The 23,924-nt window shown below is 43.8% G+C and overlaps 1 protein-coding gene and 1 long non-coding RNA gene across 3 annotated transcripts; one reads left to right on the forward strand and one right to left on the reverse strand.

The window, feature by feature from the left end:
* Positions 1-7,880: 7,880 nt before the first annotated feature.
* On the forward strand, positions 7,881-11,294 carry LOC125541628 (F-box/LRR-repeat protein 14-like). 2 transcript variants are annotated; one of them, XM_087543449.1, is made up of 2 exons: positions 7,881-8,220; positions 9,524-11,276. In XM_087543449.1, the coding sequence occupies exons 1-2, from the start codon at positions 8,185-8,187 to the stop codon at positions 10,994-10,996; spliced, it is 1,509 nt and encodes a 502-aa protein (XP_087399575.1). In that variant the 5' UTR covers positions 7,881-8,184; the 3' UTR covers positions 10,997-11,276. The 2 variants fall into 2 exon arrangements, with proteins under 2 accessions (XP_087399575.1, XP_087399576.1); XM_087543450.1 differs by lacking the exon at positions 7,881-8,220 and adding an exon at positions 8,224-8,271 and having other exon boundaries at positions 9,524-11,294.
* A 958-nt stretch (positions 11,295-12,252) lies between these two features.
* Positions 12,253-14,829, reverse strand: LOC147988198 (uncharacterized). The gene is made up of 2 exons (XR_015601050.1): positions 13,446-14,829; positions 12,253-12,911 (listed from the first exon to the last, which is right to left on the reverse strand). It is a non-coding gene; the product is annotated as an uncharacterized LOC147988198 (long non-coding RNA).
* Positions 14,830-23,924: the final 9,095 nt, after the last annotated feature.

The following is a 23,924-nucleotide window of genomic DNA, read 5'->3' on the forward strand; positions in this document are numbered from 1 at the left end:
GTCCCGAGCCGGTGGCTTATAAGAGGCCGCTTCCGAGTGGCTGACTGGTAGGCCCAGGCAATCCCGTCAAATCCCGCAACAGGCGCGCGCGGTACGTGGCGAAAAAGGTGGCGCGGGAATCGAGGAGCTTCCGTCCTATCCCATCCGACTACTGCGGCCGCTCCCGTCCCGCGCGCTTCCCGAAATTCAAATCCCGCAAAATCCGCGGGCTGCAGAACAACTCGTCGAACAGAAGATCCCGTTCACGCCGTCACTCGGAACTTCACAAGTAAAGAAATTCACTCGACAAGAGACCAACAATGGATCAAGGCGACTGAAAGAAGTTGACAACGTCATCCGTGACAATTGATCTAGTACAAGACGTTCATATAACACGAAGAACCAGTCGGAAGGGTCCCCAACTCCTTCCCCACTCAAGCCTCGATCCATTCGGGGGCTAATGATGAAGCTATGTACCTAGGGTAGGGGCATGGACCTGTCCTAAGTGCCCTACCCGAGGACATCCCTAGAAGAAGTCACCTTTAAATCGACTTGAAGATATCCCACTCGACGGATTCAAGACACTCGACCATGAAGCTATCACTCGACCGTAAAGCCAACCACTCGACGGCCAGGAGACCTATAGCCACTCCGCACACAAACGGTCGGTCATTAAGTAGCTTTTATGGTCATCATAGCACTTTATTAGAGGCATTACCAGTAACGCCCAGCCTTAATGTACTTTAAACCCTGTATTACTGAGGGCAGGAGGGGCCAGGCGAACTCTATATAAGCCACCCCCTCCTCAGTATCAAGGGTTCGCACCCCTGTTATTCACACACATATAATCCAATCGACCGCCTCCGGGCACCGAGACGTAGGGCTATTACTTCCTCCGAGAAGGGCCTGAACTCGTAATCCTTGTGTGTTTACAACTGCTCCATAGCTAAGATCTAGCCTCTCCATACATACCCCCTACATTACTGTCAGAGTTAGAACCACGACAGGCGGGGCAGGGCAGGGGCGGCTGGGCGGCACACGGTGCCAGCGCAGGGCAGGGGCGGCGCACGGCAGCCGCGCAGGGCAGGGGCGGCGGCGCGGCGGCCGCGCAGGAGAGGGGCGCGCAGGGGCGCGGGACGGGAGGGGGCGTGCTCACAGGGGGCGGCGGCGACAGCGAAGGCGATCAGCCTGACGGCGTCGGTGGCGGCAGCGACGGCGAAGGCGAGCAGCCTGACGGCGTCGGTGGCGATGGCGACGAGGAGGAGCAGGGGCGTCGGGCGGCGACGGCGACGAGGAGGAGCAGGGGGCGTCGGGGGAGAAGTGCGTGATTTGGTCGAAAACTGCTTAGTGTTTGCTTATATAGAAAAGGCTTTGGTCCCGGTTCATGGCAAAAACTGGGACTAATGACCCCCTTCAGTCACGGTTGGTGCCACCAACCGGGACCAAAGGTCACTTTTCAGCAGCCCAAAGGGCGGGAAGCGGCGGCCTTTGGTCCCGATTGGTGGCACCAACCGGGACTAAAGGGTGGCATTAGTCCCGGGTCGTAGCACCAACCGGGACTAATGCCCCCCTTTAGCACCGGTTGGAGCCACCAACCGGGACCAAAGGCCTGTGTTGCCCCGAACCCAAATATTAGTCCCACCTCGCTAGTTGAGAGGGAGGCGCACCTGTTTATAAGGTGCGGTGCGCCATCCCTCTCGAGCTCCTCTCTAAAGCAGGCTTTTGGGCCTAACACTGCAATCTATGCTTGTGGGCCTACTGGGCCTACCGCGGGCCTGAATCCTGGCCCATGGTAGGGTTTCTAGTCGTATTCAGGCCATGGGGGCCCAGTAGGTGGCACTTTTTTTTGTTTTTTTTGTTTCTACTTAGAACTAAATACTTATTGTTGCTATATTTAATTTTTTTTCCAGTTTTTTTGTTTTGTTTTCTGCATTATTTATTTTCTTTTGTTTCTTGCTTTATTTTTTAATTCTTTTAGCTTTTAGTTTTAGAAAAATTATAAACTTTTTGTTAGTGCCATTAGTTTTCAAATTTGAAAACACTTTTTTAGTTTTTTTGTTTTCTTTGTTGCTTTATTTATTTTATTTTGTTTCTTGCTTTATTTTTTAATTCTTTTTGCTTTTAGGTCAGCAAAATTATTAACTTTCTGTTAGTGCCATTAGTTTTAGAAAAAAGTTGGCATAGCATACTCGTCTGAAAAAGTTTTCAAATGAACTCTGAAAAAGTTGGCATAGCATACTCGTCTGTTACAAATTTGGCATAGTATCATCATAATAGTTGCGGGAGAAAGTCTTCACTTTTTCTTCGCTTGTGTCATTTGCTTATTGCGCCGTAACCATGGATAATCTTCATCGTTTATTAGGATGCTTGGGTCAGCCTTGACATTGAAGGGAGGAATTTCATGAAACCTTTCATAATCTTCAGACATGTCTGTCTTGCCCTCCACTCCCAGGATGTCCCTTTTTCCTGAAAGAACTATGTGGCGCTTTGGCTCATCGTATGATGTATTCATTTCCTTATCTTTTCTTTTTCTCGGTCTGATAGACATGTCCTTCACATAGATAACCTGTGCCACATCATTGGCTAGGACGAACGGTTCGTCAGTGTACCCAAGATTTTTCAGATCGACTGTTGTCATTCCGTACTGTGGGTCTACATGTACCCTGCCTCCTGACAGATTGACCCATTTGCACTTAAACAAAGGGACCTTAAAATCTTGTCCGTAATCAAGTTCCCATATGTCCACTATGTAACCATAATATGTGTCCTTTCCCTTCTCGGTTGTTGCATCAAAGCGGACACCGCTGTTTTTGGTTGGTGCTTTTTTGATCTTGGTCAATCATGTAAAATGTATTCCCATTTATCTCATATCCTTTGTAAATCAATACAGTCAAAGATAGTCCCCTGGACAACAAGTACAACTCATCACAAACAGTGTTGTCACCTCTGAGACGTGCTTCCAACCAACTGCTGAAAGTCCTAATGTGTTCACATGTAATCCATTCGTCGCACTGCTCCGGGTGTTTGGAGCGCAGACTGTTCTTGTGTTCATCGACATACGGGGTCACCAAGGTAGAGTTCTGTAGAACTGTGTAGTGTGCTTGAGACCAAGAATGCCCGTCCCTGCATATTATTGAGTCCGCTCCTAGCGTGCCTTTTCCAGTCAGTCTCCCCTCATACCGCGATTTAGGGAGACCTATCTTCTTAAGGCCAGGAATGAAGTCAACACAAAACCCGATGACATCCTCTGTTTGATGGCCCATGGAGATGCTTCCTTCTGGCCTAGCGTGGTTACGGACATATTTCTTTAGGACTCCCATGAACCTCTCAAAGGGGAACATATTGTGTAGAAATACGGGCCCCAGAACGACAATCTCGTCGACTAGATGAACTAGGACATGCGTCATGATGTTGAAGAAGGATGGTGGGAACACCAGCTCGAAACTGACAAGACATTGCGCCACATCACTCCTTAGCCTTGGTACCATTTCTGGATCGATCACCTTCTGAGAGATTGCATTGAGAAATGCACATAGCTTCACAATGGCTAATCGGACGTTTTCCGGTAGAAGCCCCCTCAATGCAACCGGAAGCAGTTGCGTCATAATCACGTGGCAGTCATGAGACTTTAGGTTCTGGAACTTTTTCTCTGGGATATTTATTATTCCCTTTACATTCGACGAGAAGCCAATCGGGACCTTCATACTGAGCAGGCATTCAAAGAAGATTTCTTTCTCATCTTTCGTAAGAGCGTAGCTGGCAGGACCTTCATACTGCTTCTGAGGCATGCCGTCCTTTTCGTGCAAACGTTGCAGGTCCTCCCATGCCTCAGGTGTATCTTTTGTCTTTCCATACACGCCCAAGAAGCCTAGCAGGTTCACGCAAAGGTTCTTCGTCACGTGCATCACGTCGATTGAAGAGCGGACCTCTAGGTCTTTCCAGTAGGGTAGGTCCCAAATTATAGATTTCTTCTTCCACATGGGTGCGTGTCCCTCAGCGTCATTCGGAACAGCTACTGCGCCGGGACCCTTTCCAAAGATTACGTGTAAATCATTGACCATAGCAAGTACGTGATCACTGGTACGCATGGCGGGCTTCTTCCGGTGATCTGCCTCGCCTTTGAAATGCTTGCCTTTCTTTCGACATTGATGGTTGGTCGGAAGAAATCGACGATGGCCCAGGTACACATTCTTCCTGCATTTGTCCAGGTATATACTTTCAGTGTCATCTAAACAGTGTGTGCATGCGTGGTATCCTTTGTTTGTCTGTCCTGAAAGGTTACTGAGAGCGGGCCAATCGTTGATGGTCACGAACAGCAACGCCTTTAGGTTAAATTCCTCCTGTCCATGCTCATCCCACGTACGTACACCGTTTCCATTCCACAACTGTAAAAGTTCTTCAACTAATGGCCTTAGGTACACATCAATGTCGTTGCCGGGTTGCTTAGGGCCTTGGATGAGAATTGGCATCATAATGAACTTCCGCTTCATGCACATCCAAGGAGGAAGGTTATACATACATAGAGTGACCGGCCAGGTGCTGTGATTGCTGCTCTGCTCCCCGAAAGGATTAATGCCATCCGCGCTTAAAGCAAACCATACGTTTCTTGGGTCCTTTGCAAACTCATCCCAGTACTTTCTCACGATTTTTCTCCACTGCGACCCGTCAGCGGGTGCTCTCAACTTCCCGTCTTTCTTACGGTCCTCACTGTGCCATCGCATCGACTTGGCATGCTTTCCGTTTCTAAACAGACGTTTCAACCGTGGTATTATAGGAGCATACCACATCACCTTCGCAGGAACCCTCTTCCTGTGGGGCTCGCCGTGAACATCACCAGGGGCATCTCGTCTGATCTTATACCGCAATGCACCGCATACGGGGCATGCGTTCAGATCCTTATATGCACCGCGGTATAGGATGCAGTCATTAGGGCATGCATGTATCTTCTCCACCTCCAATCCTAGAGGGCATACGACCTTCTTTGCTGCGTATGTACTGTCGGGCAATTCATTATCCTTTGGAAGCTTCTTCTTCAATATTTTCAGTAGCTTCTCAAATCCTTTGTCAGGCACAGCATTCTCTGCCTTCCACTGCAGCAATTCCAGTACGGTACTGAGCTTTGTGTTGCCATCTTCGCAATTGGGGTACAACCCTTTTTTGTGATCCTCTATCATGCGATCGAACTTCAGCTTCTCCTTTTGACTTTCGCATTGCGTCCTTGCATCGACAATGACCCGGCGGAGATCATCATCATCGGGCACATCGTCTGGTTCCCCTTGATCTTCAGCACCTTCACCCGTTGCAGCATCATTGGGCACATCGTCTGGTTCCTCTTGATCTTCACCAGCTCCCCCCATTGCAGCATCACGGTATTCAGGGGGCACGTAGTTGTCATCGTACTCTTCTTCTTCGTCGTCTTCCATCATAACCCCTATTTCTCCGTGCCTCGTCCAAACATTATAGTGTGGCATAAAACCCTTGTAAAGCAGGTGGGTGTGAAGGATTTTCCGGTCAGAGTAAGACTTCGTATTCCCACAATCAGGGCATGGACAACACATAAAACCATTCTGCTTGTTTGCCTCAGCTGCATCGAGAAACTCATGCACGCCCTTAATGTACTCGGAGGTGTGTCTGTCACCGTACATCCATTGCCGGTTCATCTGCGTGCATTATAAATAATTAAGTGTCCAAATTAATAGAAGTTCATCATCACATTAAAAGCAAAGTACATACATAGTTCTCATCTAACAACATATAGCTCTCCAGAGCATCTAATTAATTAAACCATACATTGAAACTATGTAAAACATTTTAATGCGAAAACAAAGGCGATCATAATCGCAACCAAGGTAACAATTGATCCAACGGCATAATGATACCAAGCCTCGGTATGAATGGCATATTTTCTAATCTTTCTAATCTTCAAGCGCATTGCATCCATCTTGATCTTGTGATCATCGATGACATCCGCAACATGCAACTCCAATATCATCTTCTCCTCCTCATTTTTTTTTATTTTTTCCTTCAAGAAATTGTTTTCTTCTTCAACTAAATTTAACCTCTCGACAATAGGGTCGGTTGGAATTTCCGGTTCACATACATCCTAGATAAATAAAATCTATGTCACGTTGGTCCGCATAATTTTCATAAACAATAAATGAACCAATAGTTATAAAGATTAATATATATATACCACATCCGAATCATAGACAGGACGAGGGCCGACGGGGGCGGATACCAAAACCATCGCACTATATAAGATGCAATACTAAAAGTAAGAAAATGATACAAGTATCTATCTAAACATACAAGTAACAATATTTTTCCTTTCAGAAAGAAGATAAGAACAAGAGGCTCACCACGGTGGTGTCGGTGATGAGATCGGTGCGGGTGATCGACGGCGGTGAAGACGGGGGTGGGGCATGACGGACCGCTAAATCTAGACAAATCTCGAGGAAAATGGAGCTTTGAGGTCGAGCTTCGAGAGGAGAAAGCTTAACTAGTGTGGCTCGGGCATTTCATCGAACACCTCATGTGCATAGGAGGTGAGCTAGAGCACCACAAACCCCTCCCCTCGCCGGGCAAGAAAAACAGAGCACTGGAGTGCTCTGCTCGCGGGCGAGGGTATATATAGGCAGCACTATTGGTCCCTGTTCGTGGCATAAACCGGGACTAAAGGGGAGCCTTTGGTCCCGGTTCAGGCCACCAACCGGGACCAATGGTGGTGGGCCAGGAGCCAGGCCCATTGGTCCCGGTTCGTCCCACCAACCGGGACCAAAAGGTCCTGATGAACCGGGACCAATGGCCCACGTGGCCCGGCCGGCCCCCTGGGCTCGCGAACCGGGTCCAATGCCCCCATTGGTCCCGGTTCTAGACTAAACCGGGACTAATGGGCTGACCCGGCCTGAACCATTGCCCCCTTTTCTACTAGTGATTAGAAAAGCTTTAGCATACGAACTACACGATCTTTGTGCTAGGCTTAGGATTGCGTCTTGTCCATCACATGATTCTCCTAATGATGTGATCCCGTTATCAACGACATCCAATGTCCATGGTCAGGAAACCGTAACCATCTATTGATCAACGAGCTAGTCAACTAGAGGCTTACTAGGGACATGGTGTTGTCTATGTATCCACACATGTATCTGAGTTTCCTATCAATACAATTCTAGCATGGATAATAAACGATTATCATGAACAAGGAAATATAATAATAACCAACTTGTTATTGCCTCTAGAGCATATTTCGAACAATGTTTTACTTCTTTCTGTTTCCTTCACATCACCACTTATCCTATGTGACACTCCTAAGATAGCACCATTATTCTACACGCCCTAATATCCTGCAATTACTGTTCATACAATCGCTCGCTTCTCCACCGCACACAAAACATGTCTGCTCAGCGAACCACTCCTAATCCATTTCCCTTCTCTATGCGATATATGGGTCATTTCAGCAACTGGCAGGGCGCGATAACTATGACCATGTTATTTTTTCCTTATTCTTTTATTATTTTTATTTCTAGATTTCTATTCTCTTATACTCATCTTCACTTTTGTTTTTCATCCTTCATATTTTCTGTTTAGTTTTCTTGTTATTATTTTCCTAGGTAAATAATGAGTATTTGTATGAGATACATGAGCACTTCTTTTTGAACACGTGCCAAAGCATGAGCATCTCTTTAAGATATATGAAAATTTCCTTCACATGTGAGAATCCTTCCGAAATACTCTTATGGATCTACATGAGCATTTATTTTTAAATACAAGAGCATGTATGAAAATATACATGCCCACTTTTTCATAAAGTCAAACATTTATTTTATTTTGATACATGTGAACATTTTTCATCACACATGAACATTTTAAAAAATTGCTACGCATTTTAAAAAGTAGATGGAAATTTGTTTCGTGGACATGGACATATTTTACAATGCCTTAAAAATTTACTCATTTACTGAAACGATTGTATGAACATTCTATATATTTTTTCTTACTTTCAGATTTTTCTGTGTTCATAAAGGCAAAAATGTGTAGAAGGCCGAACATAGCCCTCGTCGGCCCGCAGCCCATTCCGGGTGTAGAAAGCCCATGTGAGTGAGGCCCACATCTTCCTCCGCTCCTCCGCTGGAAATTACAGAGACGAGCGAGGCTAGGGTTTACACTCTGCTCTCTTCCTCCGAATCAAAGAAGCGGGCGGCGGCGATGTCCTCCTCTCCCGGTCGGTCGTGCTCAAAGAAGGTACCCCTCCCTCCCTCTGCGTTGCGTTGCGTTGGTTCCCCGACTTGACATGTACATGACCGCCGTTTTTCGATTCACTTTCTTGTTCTTGACAGGGGTAGTATCATCCCCATCCATCCATAAACTTAGTTAATCTTGTAAAGCCTTTCTCCTAGGTACTACTAGTAGAAAGTAGTAAGCATTTTGCCTAGGGTTGCAGCCAGTAAATACTAGTATTATTTCTAGTTGATGAACAGATATTAGATTGGCCCTGTGAACTCAACTCATCGGCTGTGGCTGGCAAAATGATTGATTGATTTCCCTACTTTCTTTCTTCCCCAACCAAGACCTACAAGTACGTATTAACTAATTTGCATATATGCTCTGCTTTTCGTGTTCAGATTCAGCAATTAGTACTAGTAATTCTTCTTGCAAAATTGCTTGCGTCAATTCCAGAACGTTTCTTTGTGTTCTCTTACAGTACTTAGTTCATTATTCAGGCTCTGCTTGCTTCTTAATTATGGTGGTAGCTTGTTTAATTTAATGATGATGTGGCCCGCCTGTAGCGTCATTTTTTCTTCTTCCTAACAATCCAGACACAGATAAGGTGCTATCTATCTACTTTAATAAATCTCCCTGCGTGCCTGGTTGGACCTAAAATTCGTTAATGTTGTAAAGCCATTCTCCTAGGTACTACTTAGAATGTAAGCTTTTTGCCTAGGGTTGCAGCAAATACTACTGTAGTATTTCTATTTTGAACATATATTAGATTTACGTTATGTATTAATACTAACTGCACCCTATGAACTCATCGTCTCTGTCAAAATGATTAATTTACCTACCTTCTTTCTTTCCCAGGCAAGAGCTACAAGTACCAATTTCAATTTGCATGCTCTGGTTTTCATGTTACTAATTAGGCGCCTCCAAATAAGTTGGTTCAGATTCAGCACGTGGCTCTTCTTGCAGAATTGCTTGCGTCAGATCTAGCTCGTTTCTTTGATTCTCTTAGTTAGTTCATTATTCAGACTCTGCTACTTAATGGTGGTAGCTAGTTTAATTTAATGATGTGGCCTGCCTGTAGCGTCACCTTTTCTTTCTAACAATCTGGACAAAGATAAGGTGCTAGCTATTTTAATAAATCTCCATGCTTGTGAAGAACAAACCAGTTTTGGACGGATACAGAAAATGCTCAAACTTCGTCAGTAACATATTCTTCGTAATGAGTGTCTATCGTCAGTGATATATTCTGATATATCATAAGTTTAAGTCCTGCTCTTCGGTTGTTTTCTGAACCTTGATATATATTTTGTGATGATTGGTACAGCTGAATTGTTCGATGGAGGACCTACCGGAGGCTCTGCTGACAGAGATTCTCAAGAGGATCACCAGGACAAGTGATCTCAATTCTCTTGCCCTTGTTTCAAAGCAGCTCTACAAGATAGAGGGGAGTCAAAGGGGTGCTATCCGTGTTGGTTCCGGTCTTTGCACTGCTACAGAAGCACTGACATCATTGTGCGCCCGGTTCCCAAATCTGCGGAAAGTGGAAATCGATTACTCTGGTGGGATACCTGGACATGGAAAGCAGCTGGACAACAAAGGCATTTCGGTGTTTTCATCTCACTGTTACTCGCTGATTGACCTCACCTTAAGCTTCTGCTCATGCATCGATGACTCTGGGCTTGCTTGTTTAGCGAATTGCAAGAAATTGGTGTCTCTCAGGCTCAACTCCACACCACAAATAACTTCGATTGGGCTTTTCTCGGTTGCAGTTGGTTGCACAAGTCTATCTAATCTCCACCTTATTGATTGCGAAAAAATCGACAGTGTGGAGTGGCTGGAATACCTTGGTAGAGATGGATCGCTGGCAGAGCTTGTAGTGAAAAATTGCCAAAGAATCAATCATCACGACTTCCTAAAGTTTTGTTCAGGATGGATGAAGCTCCAGAAGTTTGAGTTTGAGAGGAAAAGAGGAAAATATGATCTTCTTGATCCAGGTAATGTGGTCTATGACTCCTCGTACGATGCTCACAACATGGCTGTATACGATTTCTGCTGTGAGAGTTTGAAGGATTTAAGGTTGGCTCATATTGAAACTTGGCCAGAAGCAGGACTTCGAGTTCTCCTAGGGAAGTGTAAAGCATTGGAGAAGCTTTGCCTTGAGTATGTTCGTGCCCTAAATGACAATGACATCATTGTATTATCTCGGAGCTGCAGCAACCTTAAAAGCATCACACTTTGGCTTAACCTGCAGCTCTACTTGCGTGATGTCAGCTATTGTGAAAGCAGGATGTCATTTACAGATAACAGCCTTTACGCTCTAGCCCTAAACTGCCGTATGCTTCAGATGGTGGACCTCAGGTTTACAGGATGTTCCCGTGACTGGCCATCAGAAATAGGGTTCACACAAGAGGGTTTTCTGGTGCTCATTCAGTCCTGCCCAATTCGTGTTCTTGTGCTCAACAACGCCAACTTCTTTGATGACGAGGGGATGAAGGCCCTCTCATCCTCGCCTCATCTGGAGACACTCGAGCTTATATTGTGTCATGCGGTAACTGATGCCGGGATGCGCTTCATTGCGCACACCCCATGCTTGAGTAATCTCACACTTCGGATGTGTCATAACGTTACTGATGTTGGAGTGGCTGAACTGGAAGATGCACAGAAGTTAGAGTCTTTGGTCATCGAGTGTTGTGGTGAGGTCTCTCTGCAAGCTGCGCAGCGTGTTGCCAAGTCAGTTCAGTACTCCAGCGAGTGTTCAAATGCCCTTATGAAGAAAATTGGTCTTGGCGGCTATTGATGAATTGGTCTCCAAAAAATTTAGTATGAATTTGCTGCTGAAGCCATTAAGTTGTTCAGTGTGCATCATTGGACAAGGCTGTGCATCATCCGACCTAGATTCACTTGTCTGGACTTTCCATTGCCTTCTACCTTTACTGTATGATATTTCTGTATGACACTCTAATGATGATCTTTGGACGGCATCTGGTGGATGAAACTTTAATAGTAGGCACCACTTGTGTATTACTATCAACCGTACATAATTCTGGTTACTTTATTTCTACTGTCTGTAGCCGTTTCGAAACTGTACATAATTCTGGTTACTTTATTTCTACTGTCTGTAGCAGTTTCGAAACCGGCATAAGTAGGCCCCAAGATTCCCTGTTTTTGCTGTGGAGGCACTATATGACGGGTTGGTGTTATTTATCTTATTTAAGCAAATGTCCTGGACCCCTTGTTTTATTGTGCAAGTGATTTTGAAGACATATATATCTGCCTGCTATTTTCGCGTGGCACTATGTGATTCATTGTAGTAATAATATTATGTCCAAGTTTCACTGGACATGTACAAAGGCGACGCGCTTGTTTTGTTGACATCGACTCAATTGGAAGATGCCTTTGATTGCTTCTCAAAAGAATGGTGCTAGTTACTAGTAGCATAATTGTGGATGTTTAGATTCCAAAATGACCTGAAGTTGTGGAACAACTGAAACTACTGAAGGCCTACAACATAACTATGTGCTAATTACAGGTAGGTAGTCACATCATGTCTTTGCTCTGGGCGTCCAGCACTCAACAACATTTTCTTCTTACCTTTTTGAGGGTGTCTACCTATCAATAGTATATACGGTGGGTGTATGAAAATAGCAGAAATTAAGAGACCATTTGAGGGATGAGATATCGAGATTCTTGTGTTTGCTTGGTTCATCAGTCTAGTACAAAGATCCTGAAATTGCAAATCTTTTGTTTTAGTAACAAGACAGCTCGTTACATCATCAGTTCAGCTCGTAGGAACAACATTTGCCTTGTATTTGTAGCTCCTCAAGATGCCAACTTTGCTGGATACTTTATTAGCTCATGTACTTTGTACTTTGTGTTGTACTACTTGATAAGTACTTGAGCTAAAATGAAATATGCGCCCTTTCCCTTGTTAAAAAAGGGAGAATAGTTTATTTATTTTTTACATTATTAGCTCATGCACGCCCTGATTGTGGAATATTTACTAGTACAAAACAAACACTGGCAAAGAGAGGTTGAAAGAGAGGAAGCAAGAAGTTAATGAGCCACAGGAAGCGACACACAAAGCGCTTTATGCAGCTAAACACACAAATTTCATCGTGGCTAGCTTAACTGAATTAAAGAACAATTACATTGTTCACTAGCTGGCCAAGTAAAAACCCCGGAGGTTCATTAGTCCAACTATCGTCACTCTTATTACAAAAACTGAATTTTGCTAGCTCACGAGCTACAGAGTTTGCATCACTGTCTAGGAAAAATTTCACAGGAGAAAATTAATCTGTCATTTTTCCACGGGATAAAATAGAGGATAGATGGCGACACTGAAGAAGAAAATTTTGGCGTGTCGGATGTTACACGGCAACCGACACATACGCAGGCTGGTAGACGTACAGAAAGCGCCGGTAACCCACTTGAGTTTGTATTTTCTTTAGTTTGTGTGGTCAAGATGCTGCTTGGCTGCACAGGCTTTGAGTTCCAGAAGTTGCAGCCATAGCCTCATATTCCCTCGGACACACGACTTCCAACAAGACTTATGGTCCAGGATTTGTATTAAACAGAATTCAACGCTAAAACCTTTATTTCTACAACAGCTGGTGGATAGAATTCAAGCACGGAATTTCCCCGCAATTTGTAGGTGCATTGCATTGCGCCACCAGTCATGAGTCCTTGATCTAAATGTTTGGTCTATGTATCAGCTGAAAAGCGAAAAGAGAAACATTTTTTAGGATAGCTTAAGACATATATACTGAAGCAGTTTTACATGATCAAATAAACAAGGAAATACTACCCAAAAAATCACAGGGGATACCATCAAAGAAAAACTGTACTGCAATGTTAACTCAAGTCCATTCAGTGCATGAGTTGTTGACGGATGAGAATTGGGTATTGCTTTCTACTCCCTCTGTAAAGAAATAGTATAAGAGCGTTTAGATCATTACTTTAGTGATCTAAATGCTGTGTGTCATTTTTCCATAGAAATGAGGACAGAAAATAGAGGAAGAGATGGCGACACTGAAGAAGGAAAACAGGCGCCCAGCAGCTGCTGCTTAAGGGATGTGCCAGCGTCCCAACAAAGAGCTCGGAACTTCCAGCAGGCAGAGACGGCGAAAAAGGTTTGCAGTCCTATGTGATTTCTTTTAGTAGTAAGATCAAGCCAGGATAATGCACTGCTATAAGTAGGATTAATAACTTGCACAGTTTTAGTTATTCATAAATTACAAAGGGCGCACCTGTGCTGGGAATGTTGTCGTACATGGCAATCAACACGTACATGGCCAGACGTACAGAGAGCGACCGGTACTAGAATTTTACCGATTCAACCCATTTGAGCCTGAAACTTCTCTTCAGTTTGTGTGGCCAAGATGCTGCTGCTTGCTTCTACAGGCCTTGAATTCTCTCCACAAGATGCAGCCAAATACACGACTTCCAACACAAGACTTGCGGTCCTGGATTTGCGCCAACCAAAATTCAGCACAGAAACCTTTTATCCTTACCATCGACAGAATTTCCAGCACGGAATTTTTCCCAGTGATATTTTGTTCTACTACTATGTACGTAGCATCTGAATAGCGAAAAGGGGAACATAAGTACTGCAGAGAATAGCATAAGACAAAACATAATTTCCACCATACTTGCTTTCCCATGATGATTGATGACTTGTTTCATCTAGGTTAGGTGCGTGCCAACATCTCTCTTCGGGAAATTAAGCAGAAAACATAACAGTCTGAACAATTGTCAAGTTTAGAGAACAGCTTCCTTTATCCCTTCCTAATAGAGAAGCAGATAAAAGAAGTGGATACCAGTTCTAAGTTCAGAGTTCAGAAACCATTTCCAACATAAGACAACCATGTAAAGATGTCATGTGGAATCCAACCTCAAAAATCCATCGTAATTCAGCTCAGCTAGTGAGGAACTGAGGATGTACAGTCACCATATGGCAAGCATTATCACTCGCCTTCCTAAATAAATATCCTTCTACCTTGCTCAGTGCCTTCTCAGATTTTCGACGGATGATCGGAGGTTGACAAGTGGATTTGCACCCTTTTGATTACTCATAAATTACAAATTAAGGGGCATACCTAGGAGTATTAACCGGTGGCCGCCAGAGTTGGAGCCGATGCCCGAAACCCTAGACGATGCCCGGTGACATGCTGCTTCTTTTCCTGGGACCTCATGTCCTCACAAGGCCACATCTCGGCGAGGAAGTGCAAGTGGTTGCGTGGCAGATCTAGCCATCGCCATTGGCATCGCTCTGCTGGATCTCCCTCTCCTTCTGGCACCGAAGAAGGAGGAGGAAGGAGGCAAAGGTGAGAGGGCCGTGGTGGGAGAGGTGGTCACCGGATTTGGGGAGATGCCGAGGTGCGAGGCCAGTGGTGGCGGTGGGTGAGGAAGGGCATCGCGGGTGGGAGGGAGAAGGGGAATTAAGAGAGTGTGGGTTCGGGTTTGGGCCTCCGCGCGCTATGTGTACACATGTGTTGGTGGGTTGATAGTAGTGGCGCCGGGTTTATTCCCCACGCTACTACTATGGCCTATGCCGGGGGTACGGTAGAGACCACTTAGTAGTAGCGAGGGGTTTATACCCCTCGCTACCACTAGTAGAAAACAGGGCTATGGTCCAGGCCGGCTCAGCCCATTAGTCCCGGTTCAGTCTAGAACCGGGACTAATGTGAGCATTGGTCCCGGTTCGTGCGGCTAAGGCATTAGTCCCGGTTCATCTAGACCTTTTGGTCCCGGTTGGTGGGATGAACCGGGACCAATGGGCCTCGCTCCTAGCCCACAACCATTGGTCCCGGTTCGTGCCACAAACCGGGACTAAAGATTAGACCTTTAGTCCCGGTTTGAGGCACGAACCGGGACTAATGGGGATGAGACCTTTAGTCCCGGTTCGTGCCACGAACCGGTACTAAAGGTCCCATTTTCAAACTATACCCCCCCTGGATCGCCTTTTCAGTTTTTAAAAAAAATAAAAGAAAATGATGGAAATGTCAAAAAAATAAAATAAAATAAGTTTCACATGTGATATGTGGTCTAGTTGTTGGGAAAATTTACAAATATGAATTTCGACTTTATTTACAAAATCTCTCTGGAATTTGTAAAATGGGCATAACTTTTGCATACGAACTCGGATGAAAAAGTGTTTTATATGAAAAATCATCTACTCGAAAAGTTACATCCGATGGAGACGGCCTACGGCCGGTTTGCAAATTTCTAGAATCCTCAAATTTCAAAAGGAAAAAAAGTTATGCTCAAATTTCAGTTTTTTTAAATTTTCAGTAAATCTGGTCAAACTATGGTCAAACTACTTATTCAAGAAGTATTAGTGTTACTAAATAATTATTCAAGAATATTAGTGTTATTAAATAATTATTTCACCTTTTTTGAATTTTGGTCAAATCTGGTCAAACTATGGTCAAACTGTGGTCAAACAATGGTCAAACTACTTATTCAAAAATATTAGTGTTACTAAAAAATTATTGTTTTTTAGAACAATAGTTTTAAACTCAAACAGTGAAATATGTGACTTCATGCTCAAGCTAAATTCCTGAGGGTTAATAGGATTGACATCTTACTATTGTTAGGAAAACAACAAGTGCAGACTTGGAAACGAGGGAGAATAGAACCCGGAAGTTAAGCGTGCTCAGGCTGGAGTAGTGAAAGGATGGGTGACCGTTCGGGAAGTGAGATGATTTGGAATGATGAGGGGTGATTAGAGATTAAATTGAGCAGTGATGAGGGGTGATTAGAGGTTAAAATAATTCAGAAATTTGAAAAAAAAATTCAAAAAAAAATTCAATCAAAAAAAATCAGGAAATTTCCTTTAGTACCGGTTGGTGTTACCAACCGGGACTAAAGGTGGACCGGCCACGTGGAGGGCCTTTAGTCCTGGTTCTGGATTGAACCGGGACTAAAGGGTCAGGGCATTAGTACCGACACTTTAGTCCCGGTTCCAGAACCGGGACTAAAGGCCCTTACGAACCGGGACTAAAAGCCCTTTTTCTACCAGTGTACTACTATCAACTTAGTAGTAAACCCCTCGCTACTACTATCAACTTAGTGGTAGTGAGGGATTTATACCCCTCGATACTACTATGGCAAGTCCCAGGGGCACGGTGGAGACCACTTAGTAGCAGTGTGGGGTTTATACGCCTCGCTACTACTATCAATTTAGTAGTAGCATGGGTCCTATACCCCTCGCTACTAATAATTACCAGCAGTGTGGCCCATATACCCCTCGCTACTGCTAAGCATCTATCTATAAGGTATTTTCTAGTAGTGCATGGATGGCGGCGAAATCAGTCGTTCTGCTTCTTTTCCCTACTAGCTCTCTGACGTCCAGAACAACTTTACGGTCATCAGGTGCAATGCCCTTGCCTTCGTGAGCGACATGATGACATGGGAACGGGCTTCCAAGCCTATGGTGTCGCATCGTGTCGCGGTCTGCTAGACTTAGTGGACGGATGCTACTCCAATATCGGTTGATCCCATACTACGATGCCAAGGAAGACACGCAACTATTATATATATTTCTTCAAGTCGGTCAACACAAGTAAAATCTGGGAGTTCAACCGGTGCAGCTATGCAATGCTAATGGAGAAAACACAATTCAACTTTAGCACTTCACACATAAGCAACACCACGTTCAATAGCACACACCTTAGAGTGTACCTATGGTGGTTGATTGGGCTATAAGAAATGTGAGTCCATGTGAAGATGCCAAACATAATAACATGGCTAATTACACATGCAGTGGCAGCAGCAACAAGTGCGTGAATTCCACAAATGATCTAGGGTACACATGCAACTATGTCCTTGAGTATGACAACAACCTTTATCTTCTAGACAAATGCATGGTATGCTACTAATTTATTTGCTAAAAATTCCAATGAAATGTGTCCTTTACTTTGTACATACCCAGTTATGATATTTGATTTTGCTAATACAATGTAGCCTTCAATTTAAACCAAGTTTTGCATCCATTAATTATGTTAGGTTCATATGACTTCACTACATAAAATAGGTAGATAATGCATAAGACTGAGATTGTAGCTAGGGATGAAAATCTAAATACGACATGAATCTAACAATTACGAGTAATGTCTTTGTGACAAGAACTTTCTTTGTCTTTTATTCCCATGTTTGAACTAGTATAGGTCGGGGTTACACATTATGGTGCACATCACTTTATTTATCATCGTTACATTGAACGCTCATTGACTAAACAACGATGATCCATCCATCTTGTATTGCAGGTCTTCATTTCATTGGCCACCGATGCTTGTAAGACTAGTCCCATATGGTTGTTGTTGTGGATATGGTTGTTGAGGTTGGTGTGGTTGCTGGGGTTGCTGGGAAATTGTTTGTTCTGGTTGCTGGGATAATTGTTGTTGGGGCTGTAGAAATGGTTGTTGTGGTTGTTGGGGTAATGGTTGTTGTGGTTGCAGGATGGATGGTTGTTGGGGTTGCTGGGGTTGGGGCTGGGGAAATGATTGTTGTGATTGTTGGGGTTGCTGGGGAAATGGTTGTTGCGGTCCTAGGAGGAATGATTGTTGTGGTTGTTGGGGGAATGGTTGTTGTGGTTGTAGAGGGAAAGGTTGTTGTGGTTGTTGGGGGAATGGTTGTTGTGATTGTTGGGGGAATGGTTGTTGCGGTTGCTGGGGAAATGGTTGTTGCGGTTGTTGGGGGAATGGTTGTTGCGGTTGCTGGTGAATTGGTTGTTGGAGTTCAAGAAATAATTGTTGGGGCTGGGGAAAAGGTTGCTGTGATTGTTGGGATTGCTGGGGGAATGGTTGTTGTGGTTGCACGGAGATTGGTTGTTGGGGCTGGGGAAATGGTTGTTGGGGTTGCTGGGGGAATGGTTGTTGCGGTTGCAGGGGGAATGGTTGTTGGGGAATTATTTGTTCTGGTTGCTGGGGGAATGGTAGTTGGGGCTGGGGAAATGGTTGTTGGGGTTGCTGGGGGAATGGCTGTTGTGGTTGCAGAGGGAACGATTGTTGGGTCTGGGGAAATGGTTGTTGTGATTGCTGGGAAAATTGTTGTTGGGGTGTGGGAAATGGTTGTTGCGATGGATATGGTTGCTGTGATGGATATGGTTGTTGTGGATATGGCTGTTGTAGAAATGGTTGTTGTTGATAGGAAAATGATTGTTGAGGTGATTGTAATTCTTTGTTGCTAGGGTTTAGCTGCCTAGCGGCAGTGGCGATGTTCATCGCCATGGCAAGGAGGACAAAGATGAGGAAGGTCTTCATGTTGGATTTGTGGTTACTACTGCTTGCTTGCTTTTGATGCTTGTGGTCTAGGTGTGTGAAGTTTGGATGATGGAATGTGGTCTTGGTGGTGCATGTGTATTTATAGTTTTCATGGCATGGCTTGCTTTCTTCTTTCCACTCGCTTTTTGAAAAAGTGCATCAATGCTTATCCAACTAATCATTTGGTTTGTTATGTTTGGTGCAACTACTTACTAGCAAGATTTTGGATTTTCATGATAGTTGCTTTTTGTTGAAATCATCTGGTTGTAAGGAATGTTGGATAATGACCAATGACTCATCTTCTTCACTTTACACTGCAAACATTGATCTAGATTATATCCTTTTTTGAAATTTAGTTTGTGAAGCTCTACATGTTGTTAGGCTTATCTATATTGGCATAGCTTGAGTGGAATTAAGTTTGTAAGCTTGTGAGCGTCATTATGATGGATCACACTATTAATGTGATGATTGTTCTACAAATTATCTTTCCAAAACTAATTTTATGTTTTTTTCCCAATATGATTCTAAGACGGATAACCAGACATGACTCATCAAATAACAAGATAAACCGAGTAGCAAATTGGGGTTATAAGTTATAACATGGACTTTTCTCTAAGATACACTATCTTGTCTTGCATGCTCTGTGGATTTGAAAAGCATCTACTAATTTATATGCAATTGGAACAAAAGTAGACCAGAAAGATAAGCAATGAAATGAGAATACTATTATGTGAAGCTCTACATGTTTGGCAAGCAATAAGATACTGGGTACATCTATATCTTCAATCCTGACAATTTTTCTCATCCCTATCAACTCTTTATTGGCTGCCTTTACTGTAGTCATCCCTTAAATAAAAATCACTTAAAGATAAGTTTGGGAGCTAGTACCAACATCTATCATGTACAAGATAAAAAACTAAGGCACATATAGTAGTCTATTGACTATATTTAATTTCTTGTGATGTGAAAGAATGTGGAGTATAAGTTGGTTAAATATAAAGTTGTCCTTCATACCAGTAGGGAAAGAATATGCAGTATAAAGATTAGAGCATTGGATTAATATGCTATTAAATGCTACAGGATAATCGATAGTTCAAGTTAAGAACAACAATAGCATTCCAACTTTTGTTTTGTGCAAGTTAAGAACATGCTAACAAAGTAACCTAAGCAAATAAGTGCAATACCCTCACCTATAAGGAAATTTTGAAACTACACAAAATGACCTATTGTAAAGAAGGAAAAAAATCTAAAGGTGAATGAAAAGCATGTTAAGTACATTCAGGATTCGGTTATGCCTTCATGGATAACCTTTTAGATGGTGACTTGTCAACCTTGATGTGTGTCGGCATGGAACGAGGACAAGAAGACATCGTTACGTCGTACTTTGGGAATTTCATCAAACTGGTTGTGTGCGGGAACAAATATTTGTCGCCTCCCTGCTCAAATCTCTCTTCATGTCAGTAAATCCGACACTCCACCTACCAAAATCAGCTGCAAGCCAGGGACAATCAACAGGTTTCTCCGCCCGTAGCATCTATCACCAAAAGAAGTTCAGACTATAGTCTTGTAGTTCAAAATTTTGTAATAACAAGCACTACTAGGTTGCTCTTGTTTGTACGTCTTCATTATGTACAACCCATGGAACTTAAAATGCATGGGTCATTCTTCGGTATATACAACCAATGCAACCAAACATGCATTGGGCTTTTCTTTGTACATCTTCAGGTTCTACAACCAATGCAACAAAAAATCCATTGGGCAGTCTTCCATTCTAGTCGGGCACCAATAGTTAAGCGAGGAGCTAAACAGTGTTGGAGTCTAAAACTACACACAATCATGAAGCAGAGAGATGCGACTTGGAAGTTGTGCTCCTGTGAGCTCGTATTTTTGAAGAAAAAAAAGTAATATTTGTATTTTGAAGTGGGAAAAAGTCCTAAAAAGGGATGTTTTGTGGGTTATAACTTACTATTTTTGAGTCCTGGGCTGCAGGAAGGTCGTCAAAAATCAATGTGTTTTCCCATTCATGCATGTTTCTTGGGTTATAGGTCACGCTTTTGGTGTCCTAGGGAGATCACTTCCCCAGTTGGGAACATTAGGTGATGATTTTTAGCAAAACTCATTGTTTTAGCCTAACTAGTTTCGAGGATTGGTGGACAAGATTATCATGGAACAAAGTGACAACCTTCCTTTTCTTCATGCCTAATATAAACTTAGCAGTCAGCTAAAAGTAACTAGCGATATCACAGAATGTTTTTTTGTCAAAAGTAGATACCACTTCAGGATTCAACTCGGTTAGTTCAATCACAGACATGTTAAGAGCAGGATTTACAACTAACTACATAGGGAACATCTCCTTTTATCACCCACTATCTGTCTATGCACTTTGGTTTTCCCGTAGCAGCACACAAAGCACTTTGTTAGTACCAATAATGTGCTCCAACTCTACACATTAATCATCTTGAATTCTTCTACTGATGTCGAACAATGTTATATCTTGAATTCTTCTAACGAGTTCAGATTATACTACATGGGCAATTTATCTGGTCCCTGAGATGCAAGGTCGATGAACAATCGCTTCGTCTTATGACGAGGTATTGTTTTTGCCTAAGAAACCAATACATGTAACTTCGACGCCAGATTAATAATAGGTAAAACCCAAATAAATTAGATCACGAGCTAAACCATTTAATTTTGTATGCATTTAAACTTTTGATACATATGAGCTTGTTAAGATGTTCGCATAAACACCATGGTGATTTGAAGCAAGACAAAGTAAACTTGAACCGCTTGAGCCACTGACTTAATAAGAACCTCCTTTCCCGTGGCAGAGATCGTTTTTAATACATCCACTCACTTTGGTTCTCTTATGAAATCTAGATTCCTTCGCCAAGGCTATTGCTCCAGTATTGTCACAAAAGATTTTTGTTGGACCCGATGCACTAGGTATGACACCTAGATCGGATATGAACTCCTTCATCCCGACTCCTTCATTTGCTACTTCCGAAGCAGCTATGTACTCCTCTTCACATGTAGATCCCTCCACGACGCTTTGCTTGAAACTGCACCAACTGACAGCTCCACCATTCAATATAAATACGTATCCGGTTTGTGACTTAGAGTCATCCAGATCAGTGTCAAAGCTTGCATCAACGTAACCATTTACAGCGAGCTCTTTGTCACCTCCATAAATGAGAAACATATCCTTAGTCCTTTTCAGGTATTTCAAGATGTTCTTGACCGCTATCCTATGATCCACTCCTGGATTACTTTGGTACCTCCCTGCTAAACTGATAGCAAGGCACACATCTGGTCTGGTACATAGCATTGCATACATGATAGAACCTATTGCTGAAGCATAGGGAATGACTTTCATTTTCTCTCTATCTTCTGCATTGGTCGGGCATTGAGTCGAACTCAACTTCACACCTTGTAACACAGGCAAGAACCCTTTCTTTCCTTGATCCATTTTGAACTTCTTCAAAACTTTATCAAGGTATGTGCTTTGTGAACGTCTAATTAACCGTCTTGACCTATCTTTATAGATCTTGATGCCTAATATATAAGCAGCTTCACCGAGGTCTTTCATTGAAACATTCTTATTCAAGTATCCTTTTATGCTATCCAGAAATTTCGTATCATTTTCGATCAACAATATGTCATCCACATATAATATCAGAAATGCTACAAAGCTCCCACTCACTTTATAAAGGCTTCTCCAAAAGTCTGTATAAAACCATATGCTTTGATCACACTATCAAAGTGTATATTCCAACTCCGAGAGGCTTGCACCAGTCCATAAATGGATCACTGGGCTTGCACACTTTGTTAACACCTTTTGGATCAACAAAACCTTCTGGTTGCATCATATACAACTCTTCTTTAAGATATCCATTAAGAAATGCAGTTTTGACATCCATTTGCCAAATTTCATAATCATAAAATGCGGCAATTGCTAACATGATTTGGACAGACTTAAGCATCGCTACGGGTGAGAAGGTCTCATCATAATCAACTCCTTGAACTTGTCGAAAACCTTTTGCAACAAGTCGAGCTTTGTAGACAGTAACATTACCATCATCGTCAGTCTTCTTCTTGAAGATCCATTTATTCTCTATGGCTTGCCGATCATCGGGAAAGTCAACCAAAGTCCACACTTTGTTCTCATACATGGATCCCATCTCAGATTTCATGGCCTCAAGCCATTTCGAGGAATCTGGGCTCATCATTGCTTCCTCATAGTTTGTAGGTTCATCATGGTTGAGTAACATGACCTCCAGAATAGGATTACCATACCACTCTTGTTGGGAATATGACTACCAGGTATGACCCGCCCAGGAGGGGCCGGGTCAATCCTAATGGCGGGTTACTAAAAGAAGCTCAGTGAATATACAAGGCGATAGTTTATTATAAGACTTGTAGTAGGCCCAAGCCCAAAGGCGGGTTAAGGCCCATAATTGTAAACCGCCATGTATAAGAAAGACTTGTAAAGAAAGGCATGTAAGAGAAGTCACCGAGCCGGGCACATTATATGAGCCGACCGGGACTCTGTAGGCCGCCAGGCGTCAACCCGTGTATATAAGGGGACGACCCGGTGGCGGCTTAGGGCAAGTAACATCAAATCGAGAGCCAGGCATAGCGTATTTGCTCCCTGGTCATCGAAACCTAGCAATACCACATCAACTGGACTAGGCTTTACCTTCACCGTAAGGGGCCGAACCAGTATAAACCTTTCGCGTCCTTTGTCCCGATTAACCCCTTTAAGCTTCCTAGTTGCGATGGCTCCACGACTAAGTCCTTTCAGTAGGACATCTGCCGTGACAATTCCATGACAGTTGGCGCCCACCGTGGGGCCATCGCACGGTGGATTTGAGTTCTTGAAGGGCAATTTCCAAGGGCTCAAGGGATACGCTGTGGGCCGGATGACCAAAAGTCGTCACAGCAAGCTCTACATCGACGACGCAGGCTGGGGCCCCGAGGCTGGCTCAAACGAGTACGGGTACCGGGTCACCTTCGGCGGAATCCACGTCTTCATCAGCCGGATCGGCGAGCCGGGCCCTGAGTCGGACATCTACATCGACCTCATCGAGATGGCTCAGCGAGTGAGACCTGCCCGGGCTCAACCCGCTGTGAGGCGTGCCTTCGTGGGTTGCATCCACGGAGGGGAATTTTCTGAAGGATCGATGGACGGTGGTGAGACAGTCGTTTGCTCTAGCAGTGAGTCATCCACAGGCGAGACAGATTCTTTGTATCAGCCACAAGATGGAGGGCTTGGGGGCTGTTCCGATGGCAGCAGTATTCCGGACCCCTCTGAGCCGCCGAATTGAGCCGGAGTCTTCATGGCTGGCACTCAACCTGGTTAGAATTCTATGGCTGCGGCAGAAATAACCACTGGGTCAGCAGCGGCCGGGTCAGGAGACCCCGCGCGCCCACCGGCTCAGGTACTAATGGACCTCATGGATAGGG

This window comes from Triticum urartu, chromosome 1A (genome assembly GCF_056163025.1).
Source record: "Triticum urartu cultivar PI428250 chromosome 1A, HENAU_Tu73, whole genome shotgun sequence".
Taxonomy (NCBI): Eukaryota; Viridiplantae; Streptophyta; class Magnoliopsida; order Poales; family Poaceae; genus Triticum; species Triticum urartu.